At 40.6% G+C, this 25147-nt stretch overlaps 1 protein-coding gene across 1 annotated transcript in view; it reads left to right on the forward strand.

Annotated features, from left to right (window-relative positions):
- Positions 1 to 25147, forward strand: part of LOC145396145 (sodium-dependent multivitamin transporter-like) — an 88875-nt gene that overhangs the window by 37181 nt on the left and 26547 nt on the right. The window contains exons 7-8 of the mRNA XM_080269588.1: positions 13047 to 13183; positions 18858 to 18976. Of these exons, the coding sequence (XP_080125714.1) occupies positions 13047 to 13183; positions 18858 to 18976 (256 nt within the window). The remainder of the gene's footprint in view (positions 1 to 13046; positions 13184 to 18857; positions 18977 to 25147) is intronic.

Here is a 25147-nt window from a genome sequence, read left to right on the forward strand (position 1 = left end):
AGAGGGATTGTCGAGGTGCTTAAAGGTGAAAATTTGGACATATGTGGATTAACTGAGACTGAACTGCGAGGTGAAAGTGGGAGGAAGTGAAAGTATGGATGGGGTATATGCGTGGGAGTAGGTGAGAATGAAAGGACAAATGAGGGTGTCTGTACTGTTGTGTGCAAGAGATGGAAGAAGAATATAAGAGAGTATGGAACAGTTGGTTCAAGGATTGTGCAGGTACAATTGAAAGTGAGAATACAAACGTGGGCGAGTGTGTGTGTGTGTCCATGTACCAACGCAAGATCGTGTATGCAGAGTGAAAGAAGAATTTTGGGCAGATGTGAAAGTGTGCATAGAAACGTTTAAGAGGAATAAGAGAGTGTTTTTGATTGGAGATATGAATGAGAAAGTACGGAGTGTGAAGATGGATGGAGTAGTTGTTGAGTGGGGTGTGCCTGCGAAAGTGGGTGAGAATGGCAGTGCTCGAGTGGACATTATTTGTTTGGGGAGGGGGTTGGTGATAGCCAATACCTTCTTTAGGCACAAAATCATCTAGATATATGTGGCGAGTGATGAGAAGGGTGGGTGAACTGAATGAAAGGAAGGCAATGATGGATTATGTGGGTGTGGATGACAGAATGAGAAAGTGTGTAATGGATGCAAGAGCATACAGAGGTTGGGAGAGTAGACCACCACATGGTGATGAAGGCCAAAGTTCAGGTGCAGTGGTGGAATAGAAGGAGAGAAGGACAGAAGGAAGTAGTCCATAGAAGGAGGGTAGAAAGGTTGCAATATGAGGGAATACTGCATAATAAAAGAGGGAAGTGGAGGAGCGATTTTGTAAATATGATTTGGAGCAGACGAAGGAGGTGGAAGGTTGTATGCAAGATTTTCGCAGTAAGAATCTGTGCAGCATGTGAGGTGGTGTGTGGGGTGAAGAGAAGACGAAAAGGGGTGCTAAGAATAGCATGGTGGAATAAAGAGTTGAGGCAAGCTGTAGTGCAAAAGAAGCAGAGGTATGGAGGAAATTGAGAGACGGAAGAGAGACTTATATGTTGAGATCATAAGAGAGGTGAAAGGATTATAAGAAGAGAGTGGGTGAGGAATTTGGAAGGAATCTGAGTGTAAAGTGGAAAGAATGTAAGAAAATGTTCTGGAAGGAGGTAAAGACTGTTAGAGTGAATGATAAAGAAGTTAGCCACAGAGTGCATGATAAAAATGGTAGATTGATAGCGGAGAAGGGAGAAAAATTGAGCATATGGAGAAGGCATTTTAAGGAACTCCTAAACATAGAGAATGAATGTAATGTGAACATAATGGCCGGAGAATGGCTGGGAGACGAAGGGTGGTGAGAAAGGAGGAAGAGATCAGTAGGATGGAAATAGTGGAAGCAATGAAGAAAGTCAAAATGGGGCAAGCCCCAGGATTTGATGAAGCATGTGGTGAAGTGATGAAGCATGGGGAAGATATAATAGTATAATGGATGTGGAAAATTTGCAGATCGGCCTGAGAGGAAGGGAGAATCATGGAGAGTAAAAAGTCAGATATAGTTATTCCCCGCACATAGGAAAAGAGGAGAAAAATGGTAATCATAGAGGATATTGCCTTCTTAGTGTAATAAGAAAAGTATATAGTAGGATACTTATTGACAGTTAGAGAAATAACAGAGGAATTAGTTGAAGAAGAACAGAGAGGTTTTAGGAAAGGAAGAGGCTGTGTAGATCGGATATTCATCCTTAGGTCTTTAATGGAAAAGTTTCTAGAGAAGGGAAAGAAATAGTATGATGGCTTCATGGATTTGGAAGGAGTATATAACAGAGTGGACAGACAAGGAATGTGGAAAATACTAAGAATAAATGCGTAAATGGAAAATTGTTGAATTCCGTGAAGACTATGTATGAGGGTGCTAAGGCTGCAGTGCGTACGGATGGTAAATTAAGTAAATTCTTCCATCTCCTTATTGGATCAAAACAGGGATGTGATAATTGTGTCTCCATGGTTGTCCAATCTGTATATGACTAAGATTATTAAATAGACACAAGGTACGTCAGTGGATGCTGTACCAGCCCGAATGAGAGAGGGCAGTGTTTGGGATGTGAGCATAGGAGTAAAAAAGTCGCTGCATGATAGTATTGTGATAACAACTTTTACATACGGAAATGATGTTTGAATGTTTTTGGAAGAACACAAGTCAAAGATGAGAGCAGTGGAAATGAATTATTTGAGACAAGCATGTGGAGTTGCATGAAGGGACAAACTGACAAATGTGGAAATGAAGGAGCGTTGTTGTTGTGTGAATGTGGATGTGATAGAAAACGTTAGGAGAAATGCATTTAGTGTAGTCTGGCCATGTGGAGAGGATGAAGGGCAAGAGACTGACAAGGAGAGTGTATGTGAGTGAGATGAACTGGAGAGGTATATGAGAGAGGGGTGTGTGTACTGGGGGGACGGCAGTGAAATAGAGGGAGGGCAATGCGACGTGGAGGCGATTTGTTCGTGGCCACCCCTAACTGGATTAAGGCGTCTGGCAGTAGACAGGTAGATAGATAGCCATTCCTACACATGATATTCATAGTACGGCAGGTTCCAGAAGTGCTGTGAGACACACTACATTTGACCCTGTTTAATGGTTCACATCCTCAATAGAAACTACAACACTGCTACAGTTCACTGACGCGACATGCCTCCCCTCCTCAGAAATCCTCTGACACTCTGTCTATACCCGAGGTAAAGTCAGATCTATATGAGGCGACTTGTGATCTGATATTACCTCACCTACCTTCCTCTTGTAGTATCAAGGGAGCCATTAACTGCCTCACGATGTGCATCATTATCACTGTTAGAAGCAAGAATTACTCCTCTAGAACCCTTTTTCACCTAGCATTCACTACCCTGTTTAGACGAAGGCCGCCTCTCCTCTCATGGCTAAAGTTGTATCATACATCAATAAACAATACACAGTCCTTCCTACTCAGACCCTCAAACCCACTGTTGATTCCAGTCATCATACTAAGAATTACAGATTCAGTGTCAAACCTGTGGAGTAGCTCACAGATAACTAATTCCTGAACTTCCAGATAAGGTCCCTGTACTTCCTGAGTATCTCTGCTGACTTGCCTGAAGCTACATTATTAGTTCTTACCACAGCAACAAAAACTGCATCTTCTGAGGTGTTGCTAAGTCGTCAACTCTCTTGAACTCGTAATGCATCCAACACCTAGGACAGTAAAAATGTTTCCTCGTGGAACATTTTGTACAAAACTTCTGATGTCTATCAATGAATCACCTAGGGGTATGATGCTAGGCTCTTCTTGCATTTCAGCTTCCAAACTTTGGAACCTAATTCCTATCGGTTACACTCCTGTCACTGTTGGCAATCCACCTTAGCTTTGCATCCTTCCCTAACTACTTGGAAGCCATCACAGTCTTATAGCCTGATCTCTGCCTTAACCATCTTAGTTTCTAAGTTGTCTGCCTAGCCCAGCACCTCGGCTCCCATATTCTCAACGTAAACTGCCTTTGTGCTGACTTGGCCAGTCTCATCTTCCCATCCTTTCACTGAACATGGTAATAGCCTCATTGTTACTTTTAAACACTAAACTGAGCTTAGTCTCTAATTACACAGTAGGCAGCACTTAAACATATCGTCTTCCTTCAGCAGGATATCCTTATGTACTCCCTAAAGCAGTAGGGGCAAGGAATGCATTGGGTAGGTTCCAACTTATGAGGTTGGGTGGAGCAGCAGTTCACTAGGATGTGCAGTCACAAGGAGGTCGCAGGATGAACTAGAATGATAATTTTAATATTAATTAGGCAAAGAATATACAGTGAAATCATTAAGCAAAATTTGTATTTCCACAACCCATCAAAATTCCTCTTGCAACCTACAACTCATAGTTGGAGATCCAGTGCCTAACCCAACCAGCAAGTTTCCCTCACATCTCATCAAAACTGTCTGAGGTAACGTTCTTTAGTGACTTTGTTTTTGTTTTTTCTCAGTGACCTTGATCATTGAAAGATTGTTCTCAGAAATCAAATCTAATTACCCTTGTCTTAGAGTGAATACTTAATCAATGTTTAGTTTAAAGGGGTTAAATACTGTTAAAACTGATCTTCCCATATGAATGATATGCTGACCTATTTATCTCAAGAGCAACAGCTCAACCTACTGGATAATTCTCAGCTCATCTTTCAATATGTATCGAAGTCCAGTCAACAATACCATATTTATTTTGTTTATTCACAGACACATGAGTCCAACTTTGACCTTGCCATCTGAACTGAACCTTTCACTGATTGCCCTCAAACATGAAATCCTCTGTTCTCAACTAACCTTTAACCCGCCCCGTTCCGTCGACGTATGGCAACATTTTGCAACATTTTGCATTTGCCAGTCCCGACTACGTACTGGTATGTCGTGCAATTGCAAGGTCCTTGATTTGCACAATTTTCAATTTTTGCGCGTGATTTTTCGTACGTATACACGGGACACCTTTCTCTATTCCTCTACAAGATGCCAAGCAGGGACAATGCCTTACACCGCATAATCTCCCCCTCCCCCCCTCACGCCATTGTCTCGGCAATTCACCTGTTACCAGTGACCTGGCTAGTAAAGAAATTCAGGGCCAACGTGATTCCCCAATCGATGACAATGTGGAGGACAAAGTTTACATAGCATTAGAGGAAGAAACAGTCAGAAATGATGATCAGGTAATGTGGCAAAAGAAAGTCAGGTATGGTGATGAGTTAGTATGTGAAACAATGCTTATAATGCCTATATTACTGTTTGAAAACCAGTATACTCTCGTTCTACATATAAATTCGTACCAAGTAAATAAATAAATACCGTTTATGAGTGGTGTGAAATAGTTACCCTCCCATAGAACTCGTTTTCTTTGGTGCCAGCCTGTTAGAAAACCCAGTCAGGTAAGGAGGTACTGGTACCTGGATCGAGTATTTTAATCCTCAGGTGAGCGATTTCTCTATGAATTTTCGATGTTTCTCACCAAAAGCGGAGATTTTAGCAAAAAAAAAAATATATCGAAAATATCTCTGGATTGTGGGGTGTCAGAGGTGCGAAATAGCTCGGGACGTGACGAGTTAACGTTTTCACCGGGTTACATCTAAATCAGATCAATACTGTTTGAGTTGACCTTGCCCTTCAACTTTGTCATTTGACCTTTCTCTGTGACACTGACCTTTGATTCAGTCAACATCAAAACCTCGTGTTTTTGCCTTATTGTCAACCCTGCTAGAAAATTTTGTAGCCTAGATATCAGAAGACATATACTGTTAAGTTAAATTTGCTATAGATCTTTGATCTTTGATCTATTGTCCTCAACTACAACAGGTCAGTCTCTTAGGGGATTCTCAAAATCCACTACGTTTGATCCAAATAGAATCATATCAGTTTTATATATTTGCTCACACATAGAGACGTAGGTGAAAATTTTATCATACCCTGTTATCTTTACCCATGGCTGACTGTTCTCAAAACTAAATTACTTTATTTATGCCGTTCTTCAGTCCATCCCTTACATGTAGTCAAAATCAGATAAAAACTATTTAAGTTCATTTCGATTAGTCAGATTTTGCCGAGTGCTGTGATTTTGACCTATGTTTCTAAAAATTCAATGGGTACATTCATTGGCCGACTCTCAATCCAAACCCTTCCATCAAGTGTGATTGTAATCGGATAAAAACTGTTTATTTCGGTAAACACACACTCACATAATGAAAAGAAGGACATATATGCCACATCCATTGGAGTTCAGTTTGGTAGGAATAGTTGTTGCTGTCATAGTCGATTACGTCATAACCAGTTGAATCTTAACTTGTAGGGATAATTGGTTGTTGTAATTGAGAGGAATAGTTTGTTGTTATGGTCGATGGAGTCGCATCCAGTTGGGTCCAGATTGGTAGGTATAATTGTTTTTTGTTATAGTCGATTTTAAGCTGCTACAGAGCCAGAGGGGGATCCTGTGAGCATTATGTGCTCGTTGACGGCCATTGGATACTATTGTATCCGTGGCAGTGTCAAATATTTCTCTTGTAAGACAGTGTATTTCTCGTTTCAGGTGTCTGATGGAGGTATAGTCGTGATGATACGCTTTCTTTAATGTCCTGCGTAATTCTGTTTTGAAAAATCCTTTACTGAATAATTTTATGATCGGTTGGATTCTTGTACTAAAGTCTTCCAAATTTGTACTTGCCTCTGCGACCCGTAGCAATTGGGACATGTACAGTATACACCATATGCTGGAACTCTAGGTTTGTTTCCCGACAAATTTGGGTATGATACAATTTCAAATTTATAATAATCTCTTTCATCATAGAGTTTTGTGGATATAATTTTGTTTTCTGTTTTTATATTAATTTCCAAAAAACTTGTTTGGCGGTCGTTGGTGTTTTCATTATTTAATACTAGTGTTTCCGGATATATTTCTTTTATCCTTTCATTCATTTCGCCATAACTGATTAAGGATATTAAATCGTCAAACACACACACACACACACACACACACACACACACACACACACACACAAATGCACTCATAGTGTAGATAGTAATCATCATCATCATTATCATCATCATACTACTACTACTACTACTACTACTACTGCTACCGCAACTACTATTACTACTACTACAAATAATAATAATAATAATAATAATAATAATAATAATAGCCTAATAATAATAATAATAATAATAATAATAATAATAATAATAGATATAAAAATTTTATTGCTGCTACCATTACTACTGCATATTGTACTATATGTATTGCAATATAAGTTAAATGATCAGTCAGTGGTTCCCAAACTTTTTCGTTGTGGTTCCGCTTCACCAAATAAATACATCTGTTGGCCACCCTCGGCATTATGAAAGTAATTTTGTGGCCCCTATCTATATAATCAATTAAAAAAGCAAACAAAGCAGCATCACTTTAATGAACACAGTGGGTTTGAGATAACTACTCTTCGAGTGCTGAAAAAAAAAATGCGCCAAAACAAACACCTTAAAAATGAACTGAAAACTTAGTGGCGCGGTTGAAACTGCATTGATGCTAGAAAGTGGGGAATCAGTGGTTGAGACATAAGAAGTTTATAAATATCCACTGCATGCGTTATGCTTTTTATGGCAGTTGCTTAGCCAATATGATGAAAATAAACAAAGTTTTGAAGAGAAAAGTAAAGATGACTGAAAGAAACCCTCAATGAGCCACTTTGCTAATGCCAAACTGGCAATCTTTCCTTTACCATGCAGTGTATGGTAATCGCTTTTGTGTTTGACGTTTTCATCTTTTATTGCCTCAAGGTACACTCTGCAAAAGACGGGTGGCAGAAAAAAAAAATGTCACAAGTAAAGACTCTGGAAAATACTATAAACTTCTATCGTCAGTGGCCTCAGCTACTTAAAGTTAACCCATGCCTCTTGACAATGCACCGTGGTCCTCCAGGAGACCATGGACCCAAGCTTGGAAGCCATTGGATTGAACGTGTTGATACTGGCTACTACTACTACTACTACTACTACTACTACTACTACTACTATTACTACTACTACTACTACTACTACTACTTATGCTGCTGCTGCGGCTACTACAAGAAGGGAAAAAGAATGAAAGTTCCAACAAAGATCACCTTAGCAACTACTTCTCCCTATTAGATCTTAATATCCAATTGTGTTGTGTTCATCTCACTCAAATCTAGATACTGTATAACCCTCATTAATAATGCAGAGAAGGATACCGATGTGTAATTTGCTAAATAAATCTGTAAAGAAGAGGTGTTAAAATCACTTTGGTCAGAATACAAAAACAAAGTTATGCCTGAGGTTGCAGATTCATATTTTTCTATTCACTCATAGAGCCAGCACAACTTGCCTCTGTTTTATTCCTTCAACATAGGGACCATTTTTGTATGGTACTTTTTCTACTAACTGGTAATATTATTCAACTCACGAAAAAAAACGATCTATCTATCTATCTATTGCCAGACGCCTCAATCCCGTTTGGGGTGGCCACAAACAAATCGCCTCCAAGTCGCCCTGTCCCCCGCCATTTCACTGCCCTGCTCCCAACTCCACCCCATCCCTCCATTTCATCCTCGGCCTCCCCTTCCCTCTTCCCCCCTCCACCTCACTCACATACACTCTCTTTGTCAGTCTTTCACCCTCCATCCTCTCCACATGGCCAAACCACCTCAGTGTGTTCCTCATAACGCTTCCTATCACATCCATATCCACACCACAACGCTCCTTTATATCCTCATTCGTCAGCCTGTCTCTCCACGTGACTCCACAGGCTCCTCTTAAATAACTCATTTCCACTGCTCTCACTCTTGACTTGTGTCCTTCCAACAGTGTCCAAGCTTCACTTCCGTACGTTAGAGTTGGTATCACAATACTGTCATGTAGTAACTTTTTCACTTCCATGCTCACTTCCCTGTTTCTTATCACTGCTTTCAAAGAACCAGCAACCTTTCTTCCCTGTTGTACCCTTTCAAGCACTTCACCCTCCAAACCTCCATCCTTACTCATCACACTACCCAAGTACTTAAACGTACTCACAATTTCCAATTCCTCATCATCCAACCTCGCTGTACATTCACTAACTTCACCTCCCTCAAAGACCATCACTTTACTCTTCCCTACATTCACCTTTAGATTCCGTTTCTTACACACTCTCTCAAACTCATCCACCAAGCCTTGCAGCTCCCCTTCGTCTTCACTCAACAACACAGTATCATCTGCAAACAACAGTACAGGGAGTTTCCAAACACTATCCTCTCTCACCAGGACCACTCCGATATGATGGCAATTATCACTAAAAATTTTAACCTAGGAAACGCCTCTAGTACCGAACGGGTTTATCTGTGCTATTCCCATGTTTTATAATTTTGAAATTCTACGCCAACTGCAAAGAAAGAAAATAGATCAATAATGTGGTCAGTATGATAAACAATGCCATCCTGTACACGGGCATAACATGCAGTGTATTGTTCAGAAAGAATATGAAATAAAACTATTACAGTTTGATTTACTAAAGAATACTTTATCTTTCAGCTTTGTTTTTCAGCACTTCCAATTTATGGTTAAGCGTGCTTTCAGACAGTTTTTCAAAAATATGCGAAATATGCAGCGTTGGTTGCCTTTGTTCATCCGACTGCGGTTTGTGATAACTTTGTTTTCTTGCGATTTCCCATCCATTGAGCTTCCATGAACAAAGGCCATCACAGCAATATTCTCCTCCAGACAGCCTAGTGGATCCCATTATACCAGCAAAGGGCAGGATATGGCTTGCAAAGATCAATCATCGACCAGAGCACACGATATAAACCTTCGAATACCAGGAATCCTCTGTTAATTTTTCCTTTCACACCACTAGTAACGATGAGTATGTGGGTACATCATACAGCCTGCAACACATTTTATCCATAAGACATTTTTTTTTTTTTTTCAAAACGGCAGATTAGTAAATTGCGGTGAGTTACAAAGGAAGCTAAATAATCCCGCACAGCAGTCTCAAGTCCTTCTTCTTTTTTTTTTTTTTTCATTCATTTTATTCACCATTCTCATATTGGGATCAACCGAATCCTCTATGGAGGTCACAGGTGATGCAATGGACGTTATTCATGGGAGACGGAACAGTTGAGAAACTGCAAAAAAAATAGGATGATCAGAAACGGCTTTCTGACAGATATAGAAAACCGACACTGCACTCGTCTCGTATTTTGAATAGTTGTCAAGCCGCAAGCTAAATCATAGAATAACAGCGCTGAAAGCCATGGCAAAAGACCAAGTACTAGCGGACAAATGTAACGAGTCATGTTGCAATGCTTTTGTTTCACTGTCCTGTGCTATGAATAATATATTAAATATTGGTGTAGTAAAGGGGCCGAAGATGCTCACCATACTTGCTCGTCGCTTTCTATTCTCTCCGACAAGAAGAGTATGTTTTCGCCCGTTTGTTTGTTTGTTTGCTTGTCTGTTAGCAGTGTTACCCAAAACTAAAAGAGACATGTGAACCAAATTTGGTTGGCAGATAGCCTATGTCCCAGGGAACAGTCAGTTAACTTATGGAGATGATCTGGATCGTATTATAGATTCTGGAACAGGAAAAAAACAAAATTGTCGAACCTTAACCCGCCCTGTCCCGACCACTTTTTGACCACTGGTACCCCCCAATCCCGACCATTTTTCGACCCTTTTTTTTTTGCTAAAACTTTCGCTTTTGGTGAGAAACATCGAAAATTCATAGAGAAATCGCTCACCTGAGGTTTAAAATACTCATTACAGGTAGGAGAGCCTCCTTACCTTACTGGGTTTTCTATCAGGCTGGCACCAAAGAAAATGAGTTCTATGGGAGGATAACTATTTCACACCACTCATAAACGGTATTTTTTTATTTACTGTTACGAATTTATATGTAGTACAAGAGTATATTGGTTTTCAAGCAGTATTATAGGCATTATAAGCATTGTTTCTCTCACTAATACCTGACCTTTTTTTGCCACATTACCTGATCATCATTTCTAACTGTTTCTTCCTCTAATGCTATGTAAAGTTTGTCCTCCACATTGTCATTGATTGGGGAATCACTCTGGCCCTGAATTTCGTACCGTGGCATGACATGGCTATACTGGCCAGGTCACTGATAACAGGTGAATTGCTGAGAAAAGGGCATGCAGGGGGGGGGGAGGAGGTCATGCTGGGTAAGGCATTGTCTCTGCCTGGCATCTTGTTGAGGAAGGTGTCCCGTGTATACGTACCAAAAATGACTCGCGAAAATTGAAAATTGTGGAAATTATGAACCTTGCAATTGCAGGACGTTGAAGTACGTCCTCGGGATTAGCTGTGACAAAACGTGAGGACGTGGAAGTACGTCCTCGGGATGGCGCGGGTTAATCACTGGTAAGAAAACCTAACCCAATACGAACAGCGGCTTGGAACTTCCGTTGCTCATGTCTGTGTGATGCGCTTCACTGAATGCCCTCTTGTTTAATTACTTATTGATTCGGCAGGTGTATCTAGGGTAGCATTTGGAAACTCCCTGTGATGTTGTTTGCAGATGATACTGTAAAGAGAAGACGAAGGGGAACTGGAAGGCTTGGTGGATGAGTTTGTAACAGTGTTTAGGAAACGGAATTTAAAGGTTAATGTAGGAATGAGTAAAGTTATGGTCTTCGAGGGAAATGAAGTAAGTGAATGTATAGTGAGACTCGATGATGAGGAAATGGCAAATGTGATTGCATTTAAGTACTGGGGTAGTGTGATGAGTTAGAATGGAAGTTTGGAGGATGAAGAGCCTGAAAGGGTACAAAAATGAAGAAAAGTTCCTGCTTCTTTCAAAGCAATAATAAGGGGCAGGGAAGTGAGCATGGAAAAGAGAAATTCACTGCGTGACAGTATTGTTATACCAACTCTAACGTATGAAAGCAAAGCTTGGACCTTGTTGGAAGGACACAAGTCAAGAGTGAGAGCAATGGAAATGAGTTATTTGAGGGAAGCATGTGGACTTACATGGAGAGACTGACAAATGAGGAAGTGAAGGAGCGTTGTGGTGTGAATGCGGATGTGATAGAAAGCATTAGGAGAAATACACTAAGGTGATTTGGACATGTAGAGACGATGGGGAGCGAGAGACTAACGAGGAGAGTGTATGTGAATGAGGTGGAGGGGGGAGGGGTAGAAGGAGGCCGAGGATGAGATGGAGGGATGAAGTGGAGCTGTATATGAGAGAGGGGTGTGTGTGAGCTGGGAGCAGGGCAATGAAATGGAGGGGGACAGGGCATCATGGTGGACAACTGTTTCTGGCCAACCCTTAACGGTATTATGGCGTCTGGCATTAGACAGATAGATAGTATCTGGAAGAATATCCCATTGGATCCCAGAGTTGCTGGGCGAGGCATTGTACTGCTAGGGTACTAAGCGTACCGCCCTCCGCCTATCGGCTCATATTCGCGAAGCTCATAGGTTCCTACCCAGGGGTTCCTTACTATTTAGGTTTGAAAAATCCCAGTTCTGTCCAGTACTGAGGACACTGGGCTCCAATGGGTTAAAACGACTGATAGATTTGCCAGTCATTAACCCATTGCATCCCAGAGTTGCTGGGCGAGGCATTGCACAGGGAGGGTACTAAACGTACCGCCCTCCTCCTGTCGGCTCATAGTCGCGAAGCTCATAGGTCCATACCCGGGGGTTCCCTACTTTATTAAGGTTTGAAAATTCCCAGTTCTGTCCAATGCTGAGGACACTGGGCTTCAATGGGATATATATGAGTAAGGTGGAGGGGGAGCGGGGATGCGTGAGACCAAGGATGAGACTGAGGCATGCAGTGGTGTGATACAAGCGAGAGAAGAGTCTGAAGTAGATGTAGAGCAGCCAAATGGCTGCTGAAAACAAGAGACTGTGTGCCTTTTGTGTCTGTATAATCCTGTGTTAGAAATATTTCTGTTTCTGAATGAAAGTGATATTTTCTTGGTATTAGTATATCTTCTTGACATCCGTAAGACTTTTTTGTGTTTTATGTAACTTATCCGTCTCTATGTTGGATAAAGTTGTCTCACCTTGGGTTAGCGAAATTCACTGTAGATTAAATGAGCTGTTTATAGACAGCATTCAGATATTCTTTTCGCAGGTATTGCCTGTGAGTGCTTTTAAAGCAATGAGTTCACAAGGTGCCTTGGCAATGATGTTACTTGTAAGAAAAAAAAAAGCCATGTGCGCATCCAAAGTAAGTCATACAATTTTTTGGTGTTTTTCCACTTTGAGTGGTGGATAAAGCATGATACTTGAGGATGTGTTTAAAATTTATGTATGTCTGCTCAGTTCATTTACTAACTCTGTATGTCTGTTCTGCTGTGGGTCGTATTTTAGGCAGGATCCAATGTTTTCTTAACATTATTTTCTCACGGATTTATTATTGCTGTTACACCTGACTCTTATCTTTTATAATATATTAACGTATCAATAGAAGGTAAAGTGTACAGGAGGACAGTTGTAATAGGCAACCTAGAGTAGTATACCTTAAAACCCTTGCTAAATATTGGGACAGATCCTGCCTTACCTGGTGATAGACAAGCTGCGTCAGGTGCCTGGCGTCCCTGGAGTGTTTGTGGCCGCTGTCTCCGGTGCTGTCCTCAGGTGGGTGTCTAAACTGGCCTTTGCAGATCCCAACTTTGTACCATGTAAGTGAGTTCGTAGCACCTCTTCATTTATTATGTGTTTCGCACCTAAACATTCTCTTGTATACTATTTATATAATTATGATATTTGCATCGCTTACATCAGCAACATACACGAGGATATTAAGGTGAAAATTGCAAAATAAATCGTAAAGGATGCGCCACATAGCACAGGTTCTGGTGTGAATTACTCCACTGAATAAGCTGAGATGCATCATATAGGTTGTAAACATAACTGTTCGCAGCGCAACTAACGTAGCTCTTGGTGTGAGACTCTTTCATGTGCGCGTGATTGTCATTCCATCATCCTCCATAAAGTTTTCAGCATAAGGGCACAATGTATAATTTATCGAGTTCTTGCTGTCACTGCACCTGTGTATTTAGCTTGGAAAGAAAGGTCAGCAAAGAGAGGTCATTTAATCAATATCTTACTCCTTCAGTTTGAATAGTCTCTCCTGCGGTGAATACATTTTTAGGAAGAAGGAATATAAACAACAACAAACAAGAAGGGGAGAGAGGGAATTAGGCATTTCAGACGATAACGTCTATAAACATTGTCTTACTCATGCATGGCTCCTTTGTGTTACCTGTCTTTACTGTTGTCCCCAGGTGAGTGTAAAATATGCATCTTGGAGATTTTTTTTTTTTTTAAATATTACTTTTCTTCTTCCACACGATTAAATTTACTCGTAGCTTTACAGTGTCTGCTACCTAATAGAAATTAATTGAAATTTACATTTAAGTCATGCAGCATGAAAGGATAACACTGTGTAACAAACTTAAATCAATTTTTTGTTTATGTTGATTTTTACGCTATTTCTGATCAGTGTCAATGCTTAGATTTCGTATATGCTATTTGTTTTTGTGTAAATCTAAAGTTACAGGAATTATGTATCATACAAGGACAGGAACTGCAACTTGTTACCATTTCGAAAATATTGAGAATGTCAAAAAAATATATACTGCCAGATGTATATTATGAATATAACTAAAAAATGAGTGAACAGTAACATCACGAGGAATGCAGGGCACACAGTATCTAGATATGCAGTTTTGATCTTGACTTTCTTTTGTAGCTGTTATGACAGTCGCGCAACAATCCCCAAACTTAATCGCCCATCATCACCTCGTTCCACCTGCCCTGGTATCTGGTTTCCATCAGCAGAATGTCCTTGTGGAACCGTTCGCCATGCTCCTCGCTGACTGCACCCAAGTTGCTTTTGAAGGAATCCAGGTGGGAATGCAGATAGTGCAATTTGATTGACATTCTGCATCCAAGCTGGTGGAATGCGTCGATCAGGTCATCAACGAGCTGTGCGGAATCTGGTCTCCTGTGGTTGCCAAGAAAACCTTCCACAACCCCTCTGAAAGCCTTCCAAGTGCGTCTGTCATTATCAGTCATTTCACCAGGAGTTCACGACTTGCAAGCATCCTTTGAACTTGCAGCCCAGAGAATATGCCAGCTGTCACTTTTGCCACACTCAACTTGGGAAACATTGATTGACGCATCACCATCCTTGTCGATGGCTTTCACGAAATGTTTCACAAGACCAAGTTTAATGTGTAGTGGCAGTAGTAATACCTTCTCTCTGGAGATCAGTTAAGCTCTCAGAACGTTGCACGAGCCTGGTGTGAGACTCTCTCTGAGAGTCCAGTTTCTTCACGAAATGTTCTGCATCGCTCCGGCTGTCCCACAAGCATAAAAAACATTACTTCGTATAACCTGCTTGCATTCAAAGTAGGAATGAAATCATTTTGAAATCCCCACATACCTGTCAATTTTTTTTTTTTTTTTTTTTTTTTATGCGAGGAAGAAGGAACCAAAGGCCATGAGCCCGCAGTAACAGTTCCCTCCAAGAGAAAAACAAAATACAATATAGAGCCAAATTCAAGATCCGATCATTTTGAGATGCCTGGACACACTGCGTTTGAAAGACTGGAGATCATAGGCAGCAGGAAATACAGACAGAGGGAGACAGTTCCAGAGCTGACCTGTTGCATAAATGAAAGACTGGGAGTAACGGTTAACTCTTGCATTAGAGAGTTGGACAGAAAAAGGATGAGAGTTTGCTGCCAGACGGGTGCTACGCGCCCGTCGTAGAGGTGGAGGAATGCAAGCAGACAGTTCAGAGGAGCAGTGACCATTAAAGTAGCGATAGAAAAGAGATAAAGATGCAACAGTGCGGCGAAGAGACAGAGGTTGAAGGGAGTCAGTAAGAGGAGGAGAGTTAATGAGACGAAAAGCCTTTGACTCCACCCTATTGAGAAGACCTGTATGTGGGGAGCCACCCCACACATGAGAGTTGTACTCCACACAGGGGCGGATAAAACCCCTGTATAGAGTCAACAATTGCGCAGGGGTAAAGAAAGAGCGGAGTCGGCTTAGCACACCCAATCTCTTGGAAGCAGATTTTACAAGAGATGTAATATGATCTTTCCAAGATAAGTCCCGAGTAAATGAAACCCCAAGCATGTTCAAGGATGATGCAGGATTAAGCTGAATATTATTAAACATTAGTGGGTATACCTGTGGAAGATTTTGTCGGGTTGATAGGTGTAAGAACTGAGTCTTAGATGCATTAAAAACAACCATATTATTTTTACCCCAGTCAGAGATACGAGCCAAGTCAGACATTAGGTGTGCCATAGCCTCATCCCTTGTTTGTTGAAGTAACTGTTGAGATGGGCGTTGCGGGAACCGAATGGAAAGGTGAAGGGTGGAGTCATCAGCGTATGAGTGGATATGGTTAGATGTACAGCTTAGAAGATCATTGATGAATAAAAGGAAGAGAGTTGGTGATAGGACAGAGCCCTGAGGAACACCACTGTTGATAGATCTAGGAGAAGAACGATGGCCGTCTACAACAGCGGCTATAGAACGACCAGAAAGGAAGCTAGCGATGAAGGCACAGATAGAAGGATAGAAACCATAGGAGGGCAGTTTGGAAATTAAAGATTTATGCCAGACTCGATCGAAAGCCTTTGAGATGTCAAGTGCAATGGCAAAGCTTTCGCCAAAGTCCCGAAAGGAGGATGACCAGGAGTCTGAAAGGTAGGTGAGAAGATCGCCAGTGGAGCGTCCCTGACGGAACCCATACTGACGATCGGAAAGAAGGTTGTGATAGGAAAGATGCCTTAAAATTTTTCTATTAAGAATTGACTCGAAAACTTTTGAAATACAGGACGTTAAAGCAATTGGACGATAGTTGGAGGGTTGGGAGTGGTCACCCTTCTTTGGGACTGGCTGAATGAGAGCAAACTTCCAGCAAGAAGGAAAGGTACAAGTTGACAGACAAAGACGAAAGAGTTTGCCTAGGCAGGGTGATCTGAGTACTTGATCTTTGTCAGACAAATCTTCACATTCTCATAGCCTTCTTTCATTTGCATAGAATGTGCAACTAGAATGAATGGGAGTTCATTGCCGTTATGCAGAAGTACAGCTTTTAGGCTCTTCACAGAACTGTCTATGAAAGGTCGCCATTCTGAGGCCTTGTAATCCACTCCCATGGTTTGGAACAAACCCCAAACATCAAAACAATAACGCAGCGAGGTTTCTTCACAAAATTTGAAGAAGAATACAAACTTGCCGTGGCGATTCCTACAACTCAACATGTAGCTGAGATTCAAAAAGTTCCATTCACTTACCTGTAGACGTGACATCAGCAGCTCAGCATTGGACTTGGTGAGTCCTAAATCTCGGCCCGTAATCTACTTCTTGCTGACTGGGAATTGTGGAATGTCTCCGGAACATTCTCCATCATACGATTCATCATCACTTTCCCATCCATCATCGGTGATGTCCTCAATGTCAGAGACAACTTGCGTGTCCACAGGAGGGACAGGAATCGCCAGCTCATCATTGTAAGGCATAGGAGAGATCATAGAAGGCAAATTTGGACATACAGTGTTCTTTCTGCCCTTAATGCACTTTGCACCACTTATATCAACCAAGCAAAAATATCAATCGTCGAGGTGATTCAAAGGCTCTCGGCACACTCTCTGAACAGTGAAAAGCATCTTCTTTCTTGCACTTCATGGCTAAGCTTCAAGCACAAAGCAACAGCTACCAGAAGTGTTTTGCAGAGCCCAATCCTTATCTTGATCACCCATTGCCATGCCAAAATATGCTTTGTATGCACTAGCAAATTTGGTATCAAGGTGGTTTTTGTGTTTGATCATCTTCGGTCCAATATATTCTCCACATACAAGACAAAATGTATCGCCTGACAGCTTGCAAGAATATCTACTGGTCATTCTCATCAATAAAAATACCTTTAGGAACAGCTCAAAAAACACCAAACTAGCAATTTGAGACTAGCTCATTGAGTGAACTGACTCGTTCCACGTTGCATGACGCAATAATGGTCATATCAGTAACATCTGCATGGACGCAGATGGTGTGTGTGTGTGTGACGTGGTAAGTGATATGTCAGCCATTACATCAGCGCGCGATAACAAGACTGGAAATAACAATTGCCAATTGTTGACTAAAACCTTGAGATAGACAAACAAAACATATATACACCATTGGAATCAACGTGGAAAACTAAGTCTATCAAGATAAAACAAATTGAATAAACAAATTCTTTGTTACATTTATAGTATTACAAAAAGACAACTAAACTACATTAAAAAACGGTTTCTGGTACAAGGAGTTATGTGCTTCACTAAGATATCTTTAAGATGCCGTTTTCAAATGAATTTAATGTGCTTTTTGAAGGCAAGTAGGGCAAATTCTGAACAAACCCGAGTGACTAAAACCCGAGTCGATGTCAGAATTATTTAATAATTGTCTTGATGAAAATTAGTATAAGGTGAGTGAAGTGGAATATCAATACAATGATTTAAAGCTCTTGATCCATTATTTTAGGATGTAAAATGATAATGAATCATGACTATTATTTGGCTGGCTGTGTACTAATGAATTATAGTTTCTAAATGCCCTTCAGTCCTTCTCTTTGGTGAAGAATAATCATAGCCATAGTTTGAGACAGAACAAAGCCCTGTTTTGCAACGTTAGTGCCGTGTATGTGATGACTTAAAGTTTTGGCTGCACTTGTGTCCTTTTCATTAAACTTTGGAAAGGCCTTTCATGTAGAAGGGGTTAATGCAAGTAGTATTGAACTCATTCTCTTTAAAATGTTTCTTCATAGCTGAACAGAATTATCCGGTTGTATCCCCTCACTGTGGTGACTGAATATAAAATACATATTCGGGATACAGTAGTTCAGCGGTAGTTCGAATCTTGGCTAGAGTGCCCGGTGAACCATTTGCAATGTGCAGTCCAGAAAAGAAATGTAACTACCGATAAGAAACGTTCATTCCGTCAGAACACCTCCCTGTGGCATCTTTTTAGCCTAGGATTGCGATAGGAGGATGGTTAGAAACAATGGATCACAAGTGTACAGTTAGCGACAGACTTTCCTCTTCTGTTCCACTGCATTCTCTTCACCCGTGTAAGCCATATTCCTCTTTGATAAATCATGCCAAATAAAACCGTCTATGGAAAGAAAAAGAATTTAATCCATCTTAGAGAATTGTCTGTGTGTGGGGGGGGGGGGGGGCGAAGCACAATCAGCATAAGAATATGAGCCAGGAAAGTGAATAGCAAAGGAGGCGAAATATTAAGTGGAATTTTATTTCTAACTGTACGTTCTTATACTATTTTACTCCCTCCTCAGCTCCTTGTCCTCCTACTTCAACTCCGTGGCATGCACAGTGTGGGAGGACGTGCTCAAACACAGACCTTACTTCAGTCAACTCAGCGACACAGCTGCCACCAAGGTTGTCAGATTATTGTGTAAGTTGTAAGTTATTACCAGTTCCCGCCTCCGGAGGGGCTCGGAGACGGGTATTGTTTTCACTCGGTTTGTCTGTCTGTTTGTTTGTCTGTCTGTCTGTTAACAACTTTACACTAAAACTAACGGTGCGATTTTGACTAAAATTACAGGGAAGATGGGCTACGGCATTCTCATCACCTGATTAATTTTTGGGCCAAATTGGGCCAAGGCCATGGCTATAGGCCCAAAAATTGTAAAAAAGATTTTTTTTTTTTTCCATAACGCCTTTCAAATTCATCATATCGATGTGAAAACAAAACCTAAAGGTGCATCTTTCAAATCTGCATCCTATAACGTGCTTCATTACATCAGTGGGGTCACATCCCACTTAGCTGTAGGGAAGTCAGTGTCAGGTGGGTCAGGCCTAAAATTTCAAATGGGTATAAAATTGTTAATTTCACCCAAATTATTCGATATCTGATAAGTGATATTTTTGACTAGACATCCTGTTGTGTTCATACATCAGCATGAAAAGGATTGCCGGGGACGGGTTTGCTGTAGCTCGGCGCCGTTTCTTTTTTGGATCCGTGTATTGTGTTCTCATAGCCCTTCACTGTGCTAACTTTTCAGGTCCATAAATCGAAGTGTTTATAGCTTCTATATTTCCTCCATGGTTTTCTTTTTTCCACCAAACACTTCTTTTCATCTTGGAGCCACTGCCTTATTATTTTCGTCAGTTCGCTTCAAGCTTAGCACATTTGTTCCCTGACCCAGTAGCACCAAACATGTTTGTTTTTATTCAAACACTTTTAACCCCTACACCGCGGGCATGTTTACCAATGTTTTGCGTGTGCCGCGGGGTTATTCGGGCTCCGACAGACTCTCAAAAAATATTTGCCAAAAATCAGTTATTAGTCCTAGAATATTAAAATTACTTATGCTTATGGCACATACCTTCAGCTTTCTCCTGGAATGTTTGTTGAGCCTTCGTCCGTTACCGTAGGATTTGTGGAGACCTCTGAAGTTAGGTAATGAAGTCTCCACTTTACACTTCCCGACAACCCGTAATATGATTACCACAGCCAGATATTAACACTATAAACACTACTCTATGATTTTCAAGTAGTTTGGGATCCATACTCCAAAAAAAAACCCACTGTGAAAGCAATGAAAATTACGAGCGCGTCTGACCATAGCACTTGCGCTAGTTCGATCTTGGTACTCTGTCATTTATTATTCATAAAACCCCTCACACTTTATATTTCTATTACTATATAACACTTATATATCTACAGTCTTTATCCATAAGTTTCCTTCGGTAGTATTAGTTTATTGTCACTGTAAGGATTCAATTTCTTTCAGTAAAATACGTAGCATTCACTTTCTCATCCTGTATACTAGCATTGAGAGTGAATGTCACTTTCACCTTCACTCTCATAACTCATAGTATTCAGACATGCTAGAGTGAAACTTTCACTTTCATTACTCCTAGGGTATATACTCGTATTCGAATAATACTACTCATTTACATTTCTATTTACGTTCTCTATTTTATTTACGTTATTTACATTTCTATTTTATTTGCACTGTGTTATGCACTGTCACTTGAAGTAACTTATAAAACTATTTTCCACTGTTCACGTATATTTACATTCATTACTTTCACTTGCTGTTTACACATTATTTACAATTCCACTTGCACTGTTTTACTCAATAGAAAGATCGTAGTCACTCTTTTATCAATTGTCAGCCCTTTACCTCTTTCCACACGAGGTTTAGTAGGGGATAAAGGTCACAGGGCCCTTTGCATGGGGGTGAAAAGTCCCTGAAGCTAGCAAGAGCGAACATACGTACCTCCACTTCGGAAGATGAGAGTGAACTGATAAGGGTGGGCCGGGGTGGTGGCCTACCTAGGGAAATTCATTACTACCAACGTTAGTCTCTTGACACAGCTAATTTATAGCAGTGAAATGATTGGCAGGAAATCTAGACAATACATTATAAATTAGGTAGTTCCAGGTGAATGTAAATATCACTTAGGCTTCTCCCTTCCCACCTTATATGTATATTTATTAAGAAAATAGATTATACGGCATATTTCAAGGGGAAATAAACAGCGAAAATTAGCAAACGAGTGCACGTGAGGTGTTGTCAGGTGATAATTAGCCAATTCCAGGTGTATGGCATTCTCACTTACCTAATTTCTTTCTTGTATATATTATTTGGTATAAGAATAGGGCATAGGGCTTATTTCAATGGATGAAATCAGTGAAAAATTCCAGGGAAGATTTACTTAGCATAGCATGGCCGGGCAGGTGAAAGGATAGGGTAATGGAGGGGGGGTAGGGAGGGGAGTCAAGAACGGGGAGAAATGGCTAAATTGTCAACAATGGATGGGAGTACAGATGAGATTAGGAGTGCTGACTAGTGTTGGACATTGGCAGTACTGATAGATGATACAAGCCCCCACTTGGAAGCCCGGGTGAATTCAAAATAACACAATCACAAAAGTGACGCCCCGCGGTATGATCCCTTGCTCCCAAGTGTCACAAAAGTGACGCCCCGCGGTTAAGGGGTTAAAGGAATTTTAGGGATCAAATATTGAATCTTATAAATACATAGATTTTGAGAGACTATATTTTTGTATCTTTATTAATCATTAAGGAAATTTGAACAAAACCATGCCAGTGTACTGTATCTGTGTGGAGGAGATCTTGCATTCCCTCGGGAATGGTGACAAGGTAGTATTTCATTTATTCTATTATGCCAACTTAGGACGATTTTATTCATCTTTAAACCTACTCCCTTAAATCATAGGGGTACTACAGAGCCTTCAATAATAGAGGCATTCCACATTCAATGAAATTGTCGAGAAATAGCACAAACAGTACTAAGACATCGTCGGATTGAAAGGTTTTAGAATGTTTTTCAATCATTCATTGTCAGACGCCATGTGTCCCAAATGAGATGGCCAAGGCTTAGAGTTAATTGTTTTACAGGGAGGGGCATTAGTCCTCCACCGGCCCCACTTAACACGTAGGGAGATTTAGAATGTCATTGCATTTTTTTCTGAAAATTTTTTCCAGGCACTTTGTTCTTCCTGGCGACATTTGAGTTGTCAACGACTGCGGTTGAAGAGGCCTGTGTGGCATATATATATATTTTTTAAGTTACTGATAGAGGATCACAAATGTGTCTGAAATAGTTACTGGGAAGAAGAAGAAGTAGAAGAAGAAGAAGAAAAGATGATGATCATGATGATGATGATGATAATAATAATAATATTAATGATAATAATAATAATGATAATAATAATAATAATAATAATAATAATAATGGTACGTGGGGGCGCTCACCATCCACTCACTCGATGTAGTGCTGCTCTCGGGTGACTGCCCTTTCCTCTCCTCCATCCTTCTTTCCTTCCAGCCTCTTCTGTCTTTCTTTCCTTCATTCTTTCCTCGTCCTTCTGCCTGTGGGTGACTCTACACTGAGTGATAAGCCAAATGGTTTCCTGTGCACCAGGAAACAATTTGCTGTGCTGGGTGGTAACCATATTACCAAATTTTGGTGCCTGGTGTTTAGTGAGTAATTACGGCACTCCAGTCGGACTGAGCCGGTGAAGGCTTGTATCCAAGAGGTGTTTGGGGTTTATTGCTCACGTAATGCCACTCAGGGATGAGTGAGGAGCTGGTCACTCTCATCTTAAATGCCAGGATCAACTAACCCCGGGCTCCTATGCTTCTCATGGGACAATGTAGGATTGACTGATGAATGAATGTATGAATGAAGAAGAAGAAGAAGAAGAAGAAAGATAAAGAAAAGAAAAAGAAGAAGATGATGAAGAAGAAGAAGAAGAAGAAAAAGAAGAAGAAGAAAAAGAAGAAGAAGATGATGATGATGATAATGATGAATCGCTTGACACTGCCACGAGCTACTCTGATGATTATCTAATTATTCCTAATTCTCTTAGGTTTCCTGGGGGAGAGGAGTCTTCTTGCTTTTGCTGTCCTTATCTCAATAGTTAGATATCATACTCATAGTCTTCTCTGTAGTAAACAACCCAAAAAAGACCATTGGAATTTGGTTTTTGCCCTCATTTGGTTGCCTTTCTTTCTTTCTTTCTTTCATATTTTTTTCTTATCAAATGACATTTGTCTACGTTACTTGTGGATCTATTATTGTAATCTTTCAACAGATGTAATATATTGGCGTTGGTATTGGTTCTCTCTCCTCCATTAGATGTACAGCTGGAGGCATAAAATCGCGTTAAGTCAGCAGCTGTGATAAGAGCTTGTGTGTCTGGCAATACTGTATGGAGAGAGTTGAAAGACATACATTTTAATGGCCTATGTTTGTTTAACATTCGGGGATAAATTATGCTCGGAACCCAGTATTTTTTATGTACTGTAGGTAATTATCACCAGTAACGCAGAATATATAAACTTATTAAATGCCGTATGAGAATGAAATATGGGTCACAAAAATATCGGTACACAATATGCGTGAAACATTAGGGACCACAGAAGAAAGGTCACTGAAATATTAGCGTCCGACCTACCACACATTGGTAACCCTGATGTCGGGAGGTGTTATATATCGCCAACTAGCAATATCCTCTTGCAAACATGCATCGGACCCCCTGTGCTCCGATACTTTTGTGACCCATAGTCCTATACTCTCGGTGTAATTCTTTTCTGGCCTCTCCACTACCCTTTCCCCTATCCGTACTCTCAATAATTTTCTCCTCCTCTCTCAACAGTTGTCGTTCCCCCGACAATTATCCCCCCCCCCCTTCCTCTATCCCTGCCGTCTCTCCTTCTCTCCCTTTTTTATTTATTTTTTTTTTCTCTCTCTTCCCGATCGCTCCTTTCCATTCGTTTCGCTAGCTACATTATTCTACGGCGCCAACATCCCTGTCTACATAATCTTTAAGTATTGACGATCCATATTAAAACCAGATTTTTACAATACGAGTTTATATTCCCAGTAGCAAAGTGACAAACTCCGGACGCAAACAGTTCGACAAGAAAAACATAATACTGGTCTATATCTTCTTACCGACACTTCTAGTAAGGGAATAAGAGACACATTGACTTAGAAACACTCCGTGATCGACATCTCTGTAAGGGTTATCAACTTCAGTGACTCAAGGCACAGAAGCAACACTAATATTGCTTGATAATGATTGATAATAGCTGGAGTAAGTAAACAGTGGGAAATGAATGAGAAGGGAGAGATGTTTGATTCAACCATATGCCTTACGCGTTTATACTGCAGAGGGACGTGTGGCCGATTGGTCATGGTACTGAAATACTCATTCTGATAACGCAGGTTCGAATCCAAGTGTAATTGTCCTGCCATAAAAACACCCTTGCTTTTATTACTACTTCATACTGCATTAGATCTCCCTGTCTCATGAACATCGTGGGTATGCGGCAATTAAGCTACAGCTGGTGGCATATGTGTATATTACGTGTGGCATGTGAACTCACTTTGTTAACGCACCACGAAAACGGTTACTGCTGGGCCTTTAGGAATGGACTGATCTGAGTATATCTAGAGTACGATACGTAATTATTATGAAAGGTTGACTGACTACTTCCATAACACAAACCCACATCACAATGGCGTTACATGCACGTCAAAGAGAGAGACCAGAAGGGAAGTAGCACTGAGTGTAGTATATTTTCATGCGGGATTTCATAACATAAGTTTATTGCATTCTTCATTTCAGATGATTATTACCAGCTGTTAAGAACAATATGTTCCGAGCATATATATCTCCGAATGTATTACCAGCTGTTAAGAACAATGTGTTCCGAGCATATATATCTCCGAATGTTAAACATAAACATAGGCCATTAAATGTTTATCTGTCAACTCTTCTCCATACAGTATTGCCAGAAACTCAGGCTTTTATCATAACTACCGGCCTAACACGAATATACGTTTCCGGCTGTAGGCGTGTGTGTGTGTGTGTGTGTGTGTGTGTGTGTGTGTGTGTTTTTAGCTACATAAACAGATATATAAGTAGACAGATAGATAGAAAGATAGGCAGATAGATTGAAAGACAGACATACAACTTGATATAGATGGAGGCACAGGGAGATAAGTAGATCGACAGACATACATACAGATAGATCGATAGATGGATAGATAAAAAGACCAATAGCTATTGGCACAGCAAA

The sequence above is a fragment of the Coenobita brevimanus genome, chromosome 35 (genome assembly GCF_032717465.1).
Source record: "Coenobita brevimanus isolate Jiangsu-jjx chromosome 35, ASM3271746v2, whole genome shotgun sequence".
NCBI classification, from domain to species: domain Eukaryota; kingdom Metazoa; phylum Arthropoda; class Malacostraca; order Decapoda; family Coenobitidae; genus Coenobita; species Coenobita brevimanus.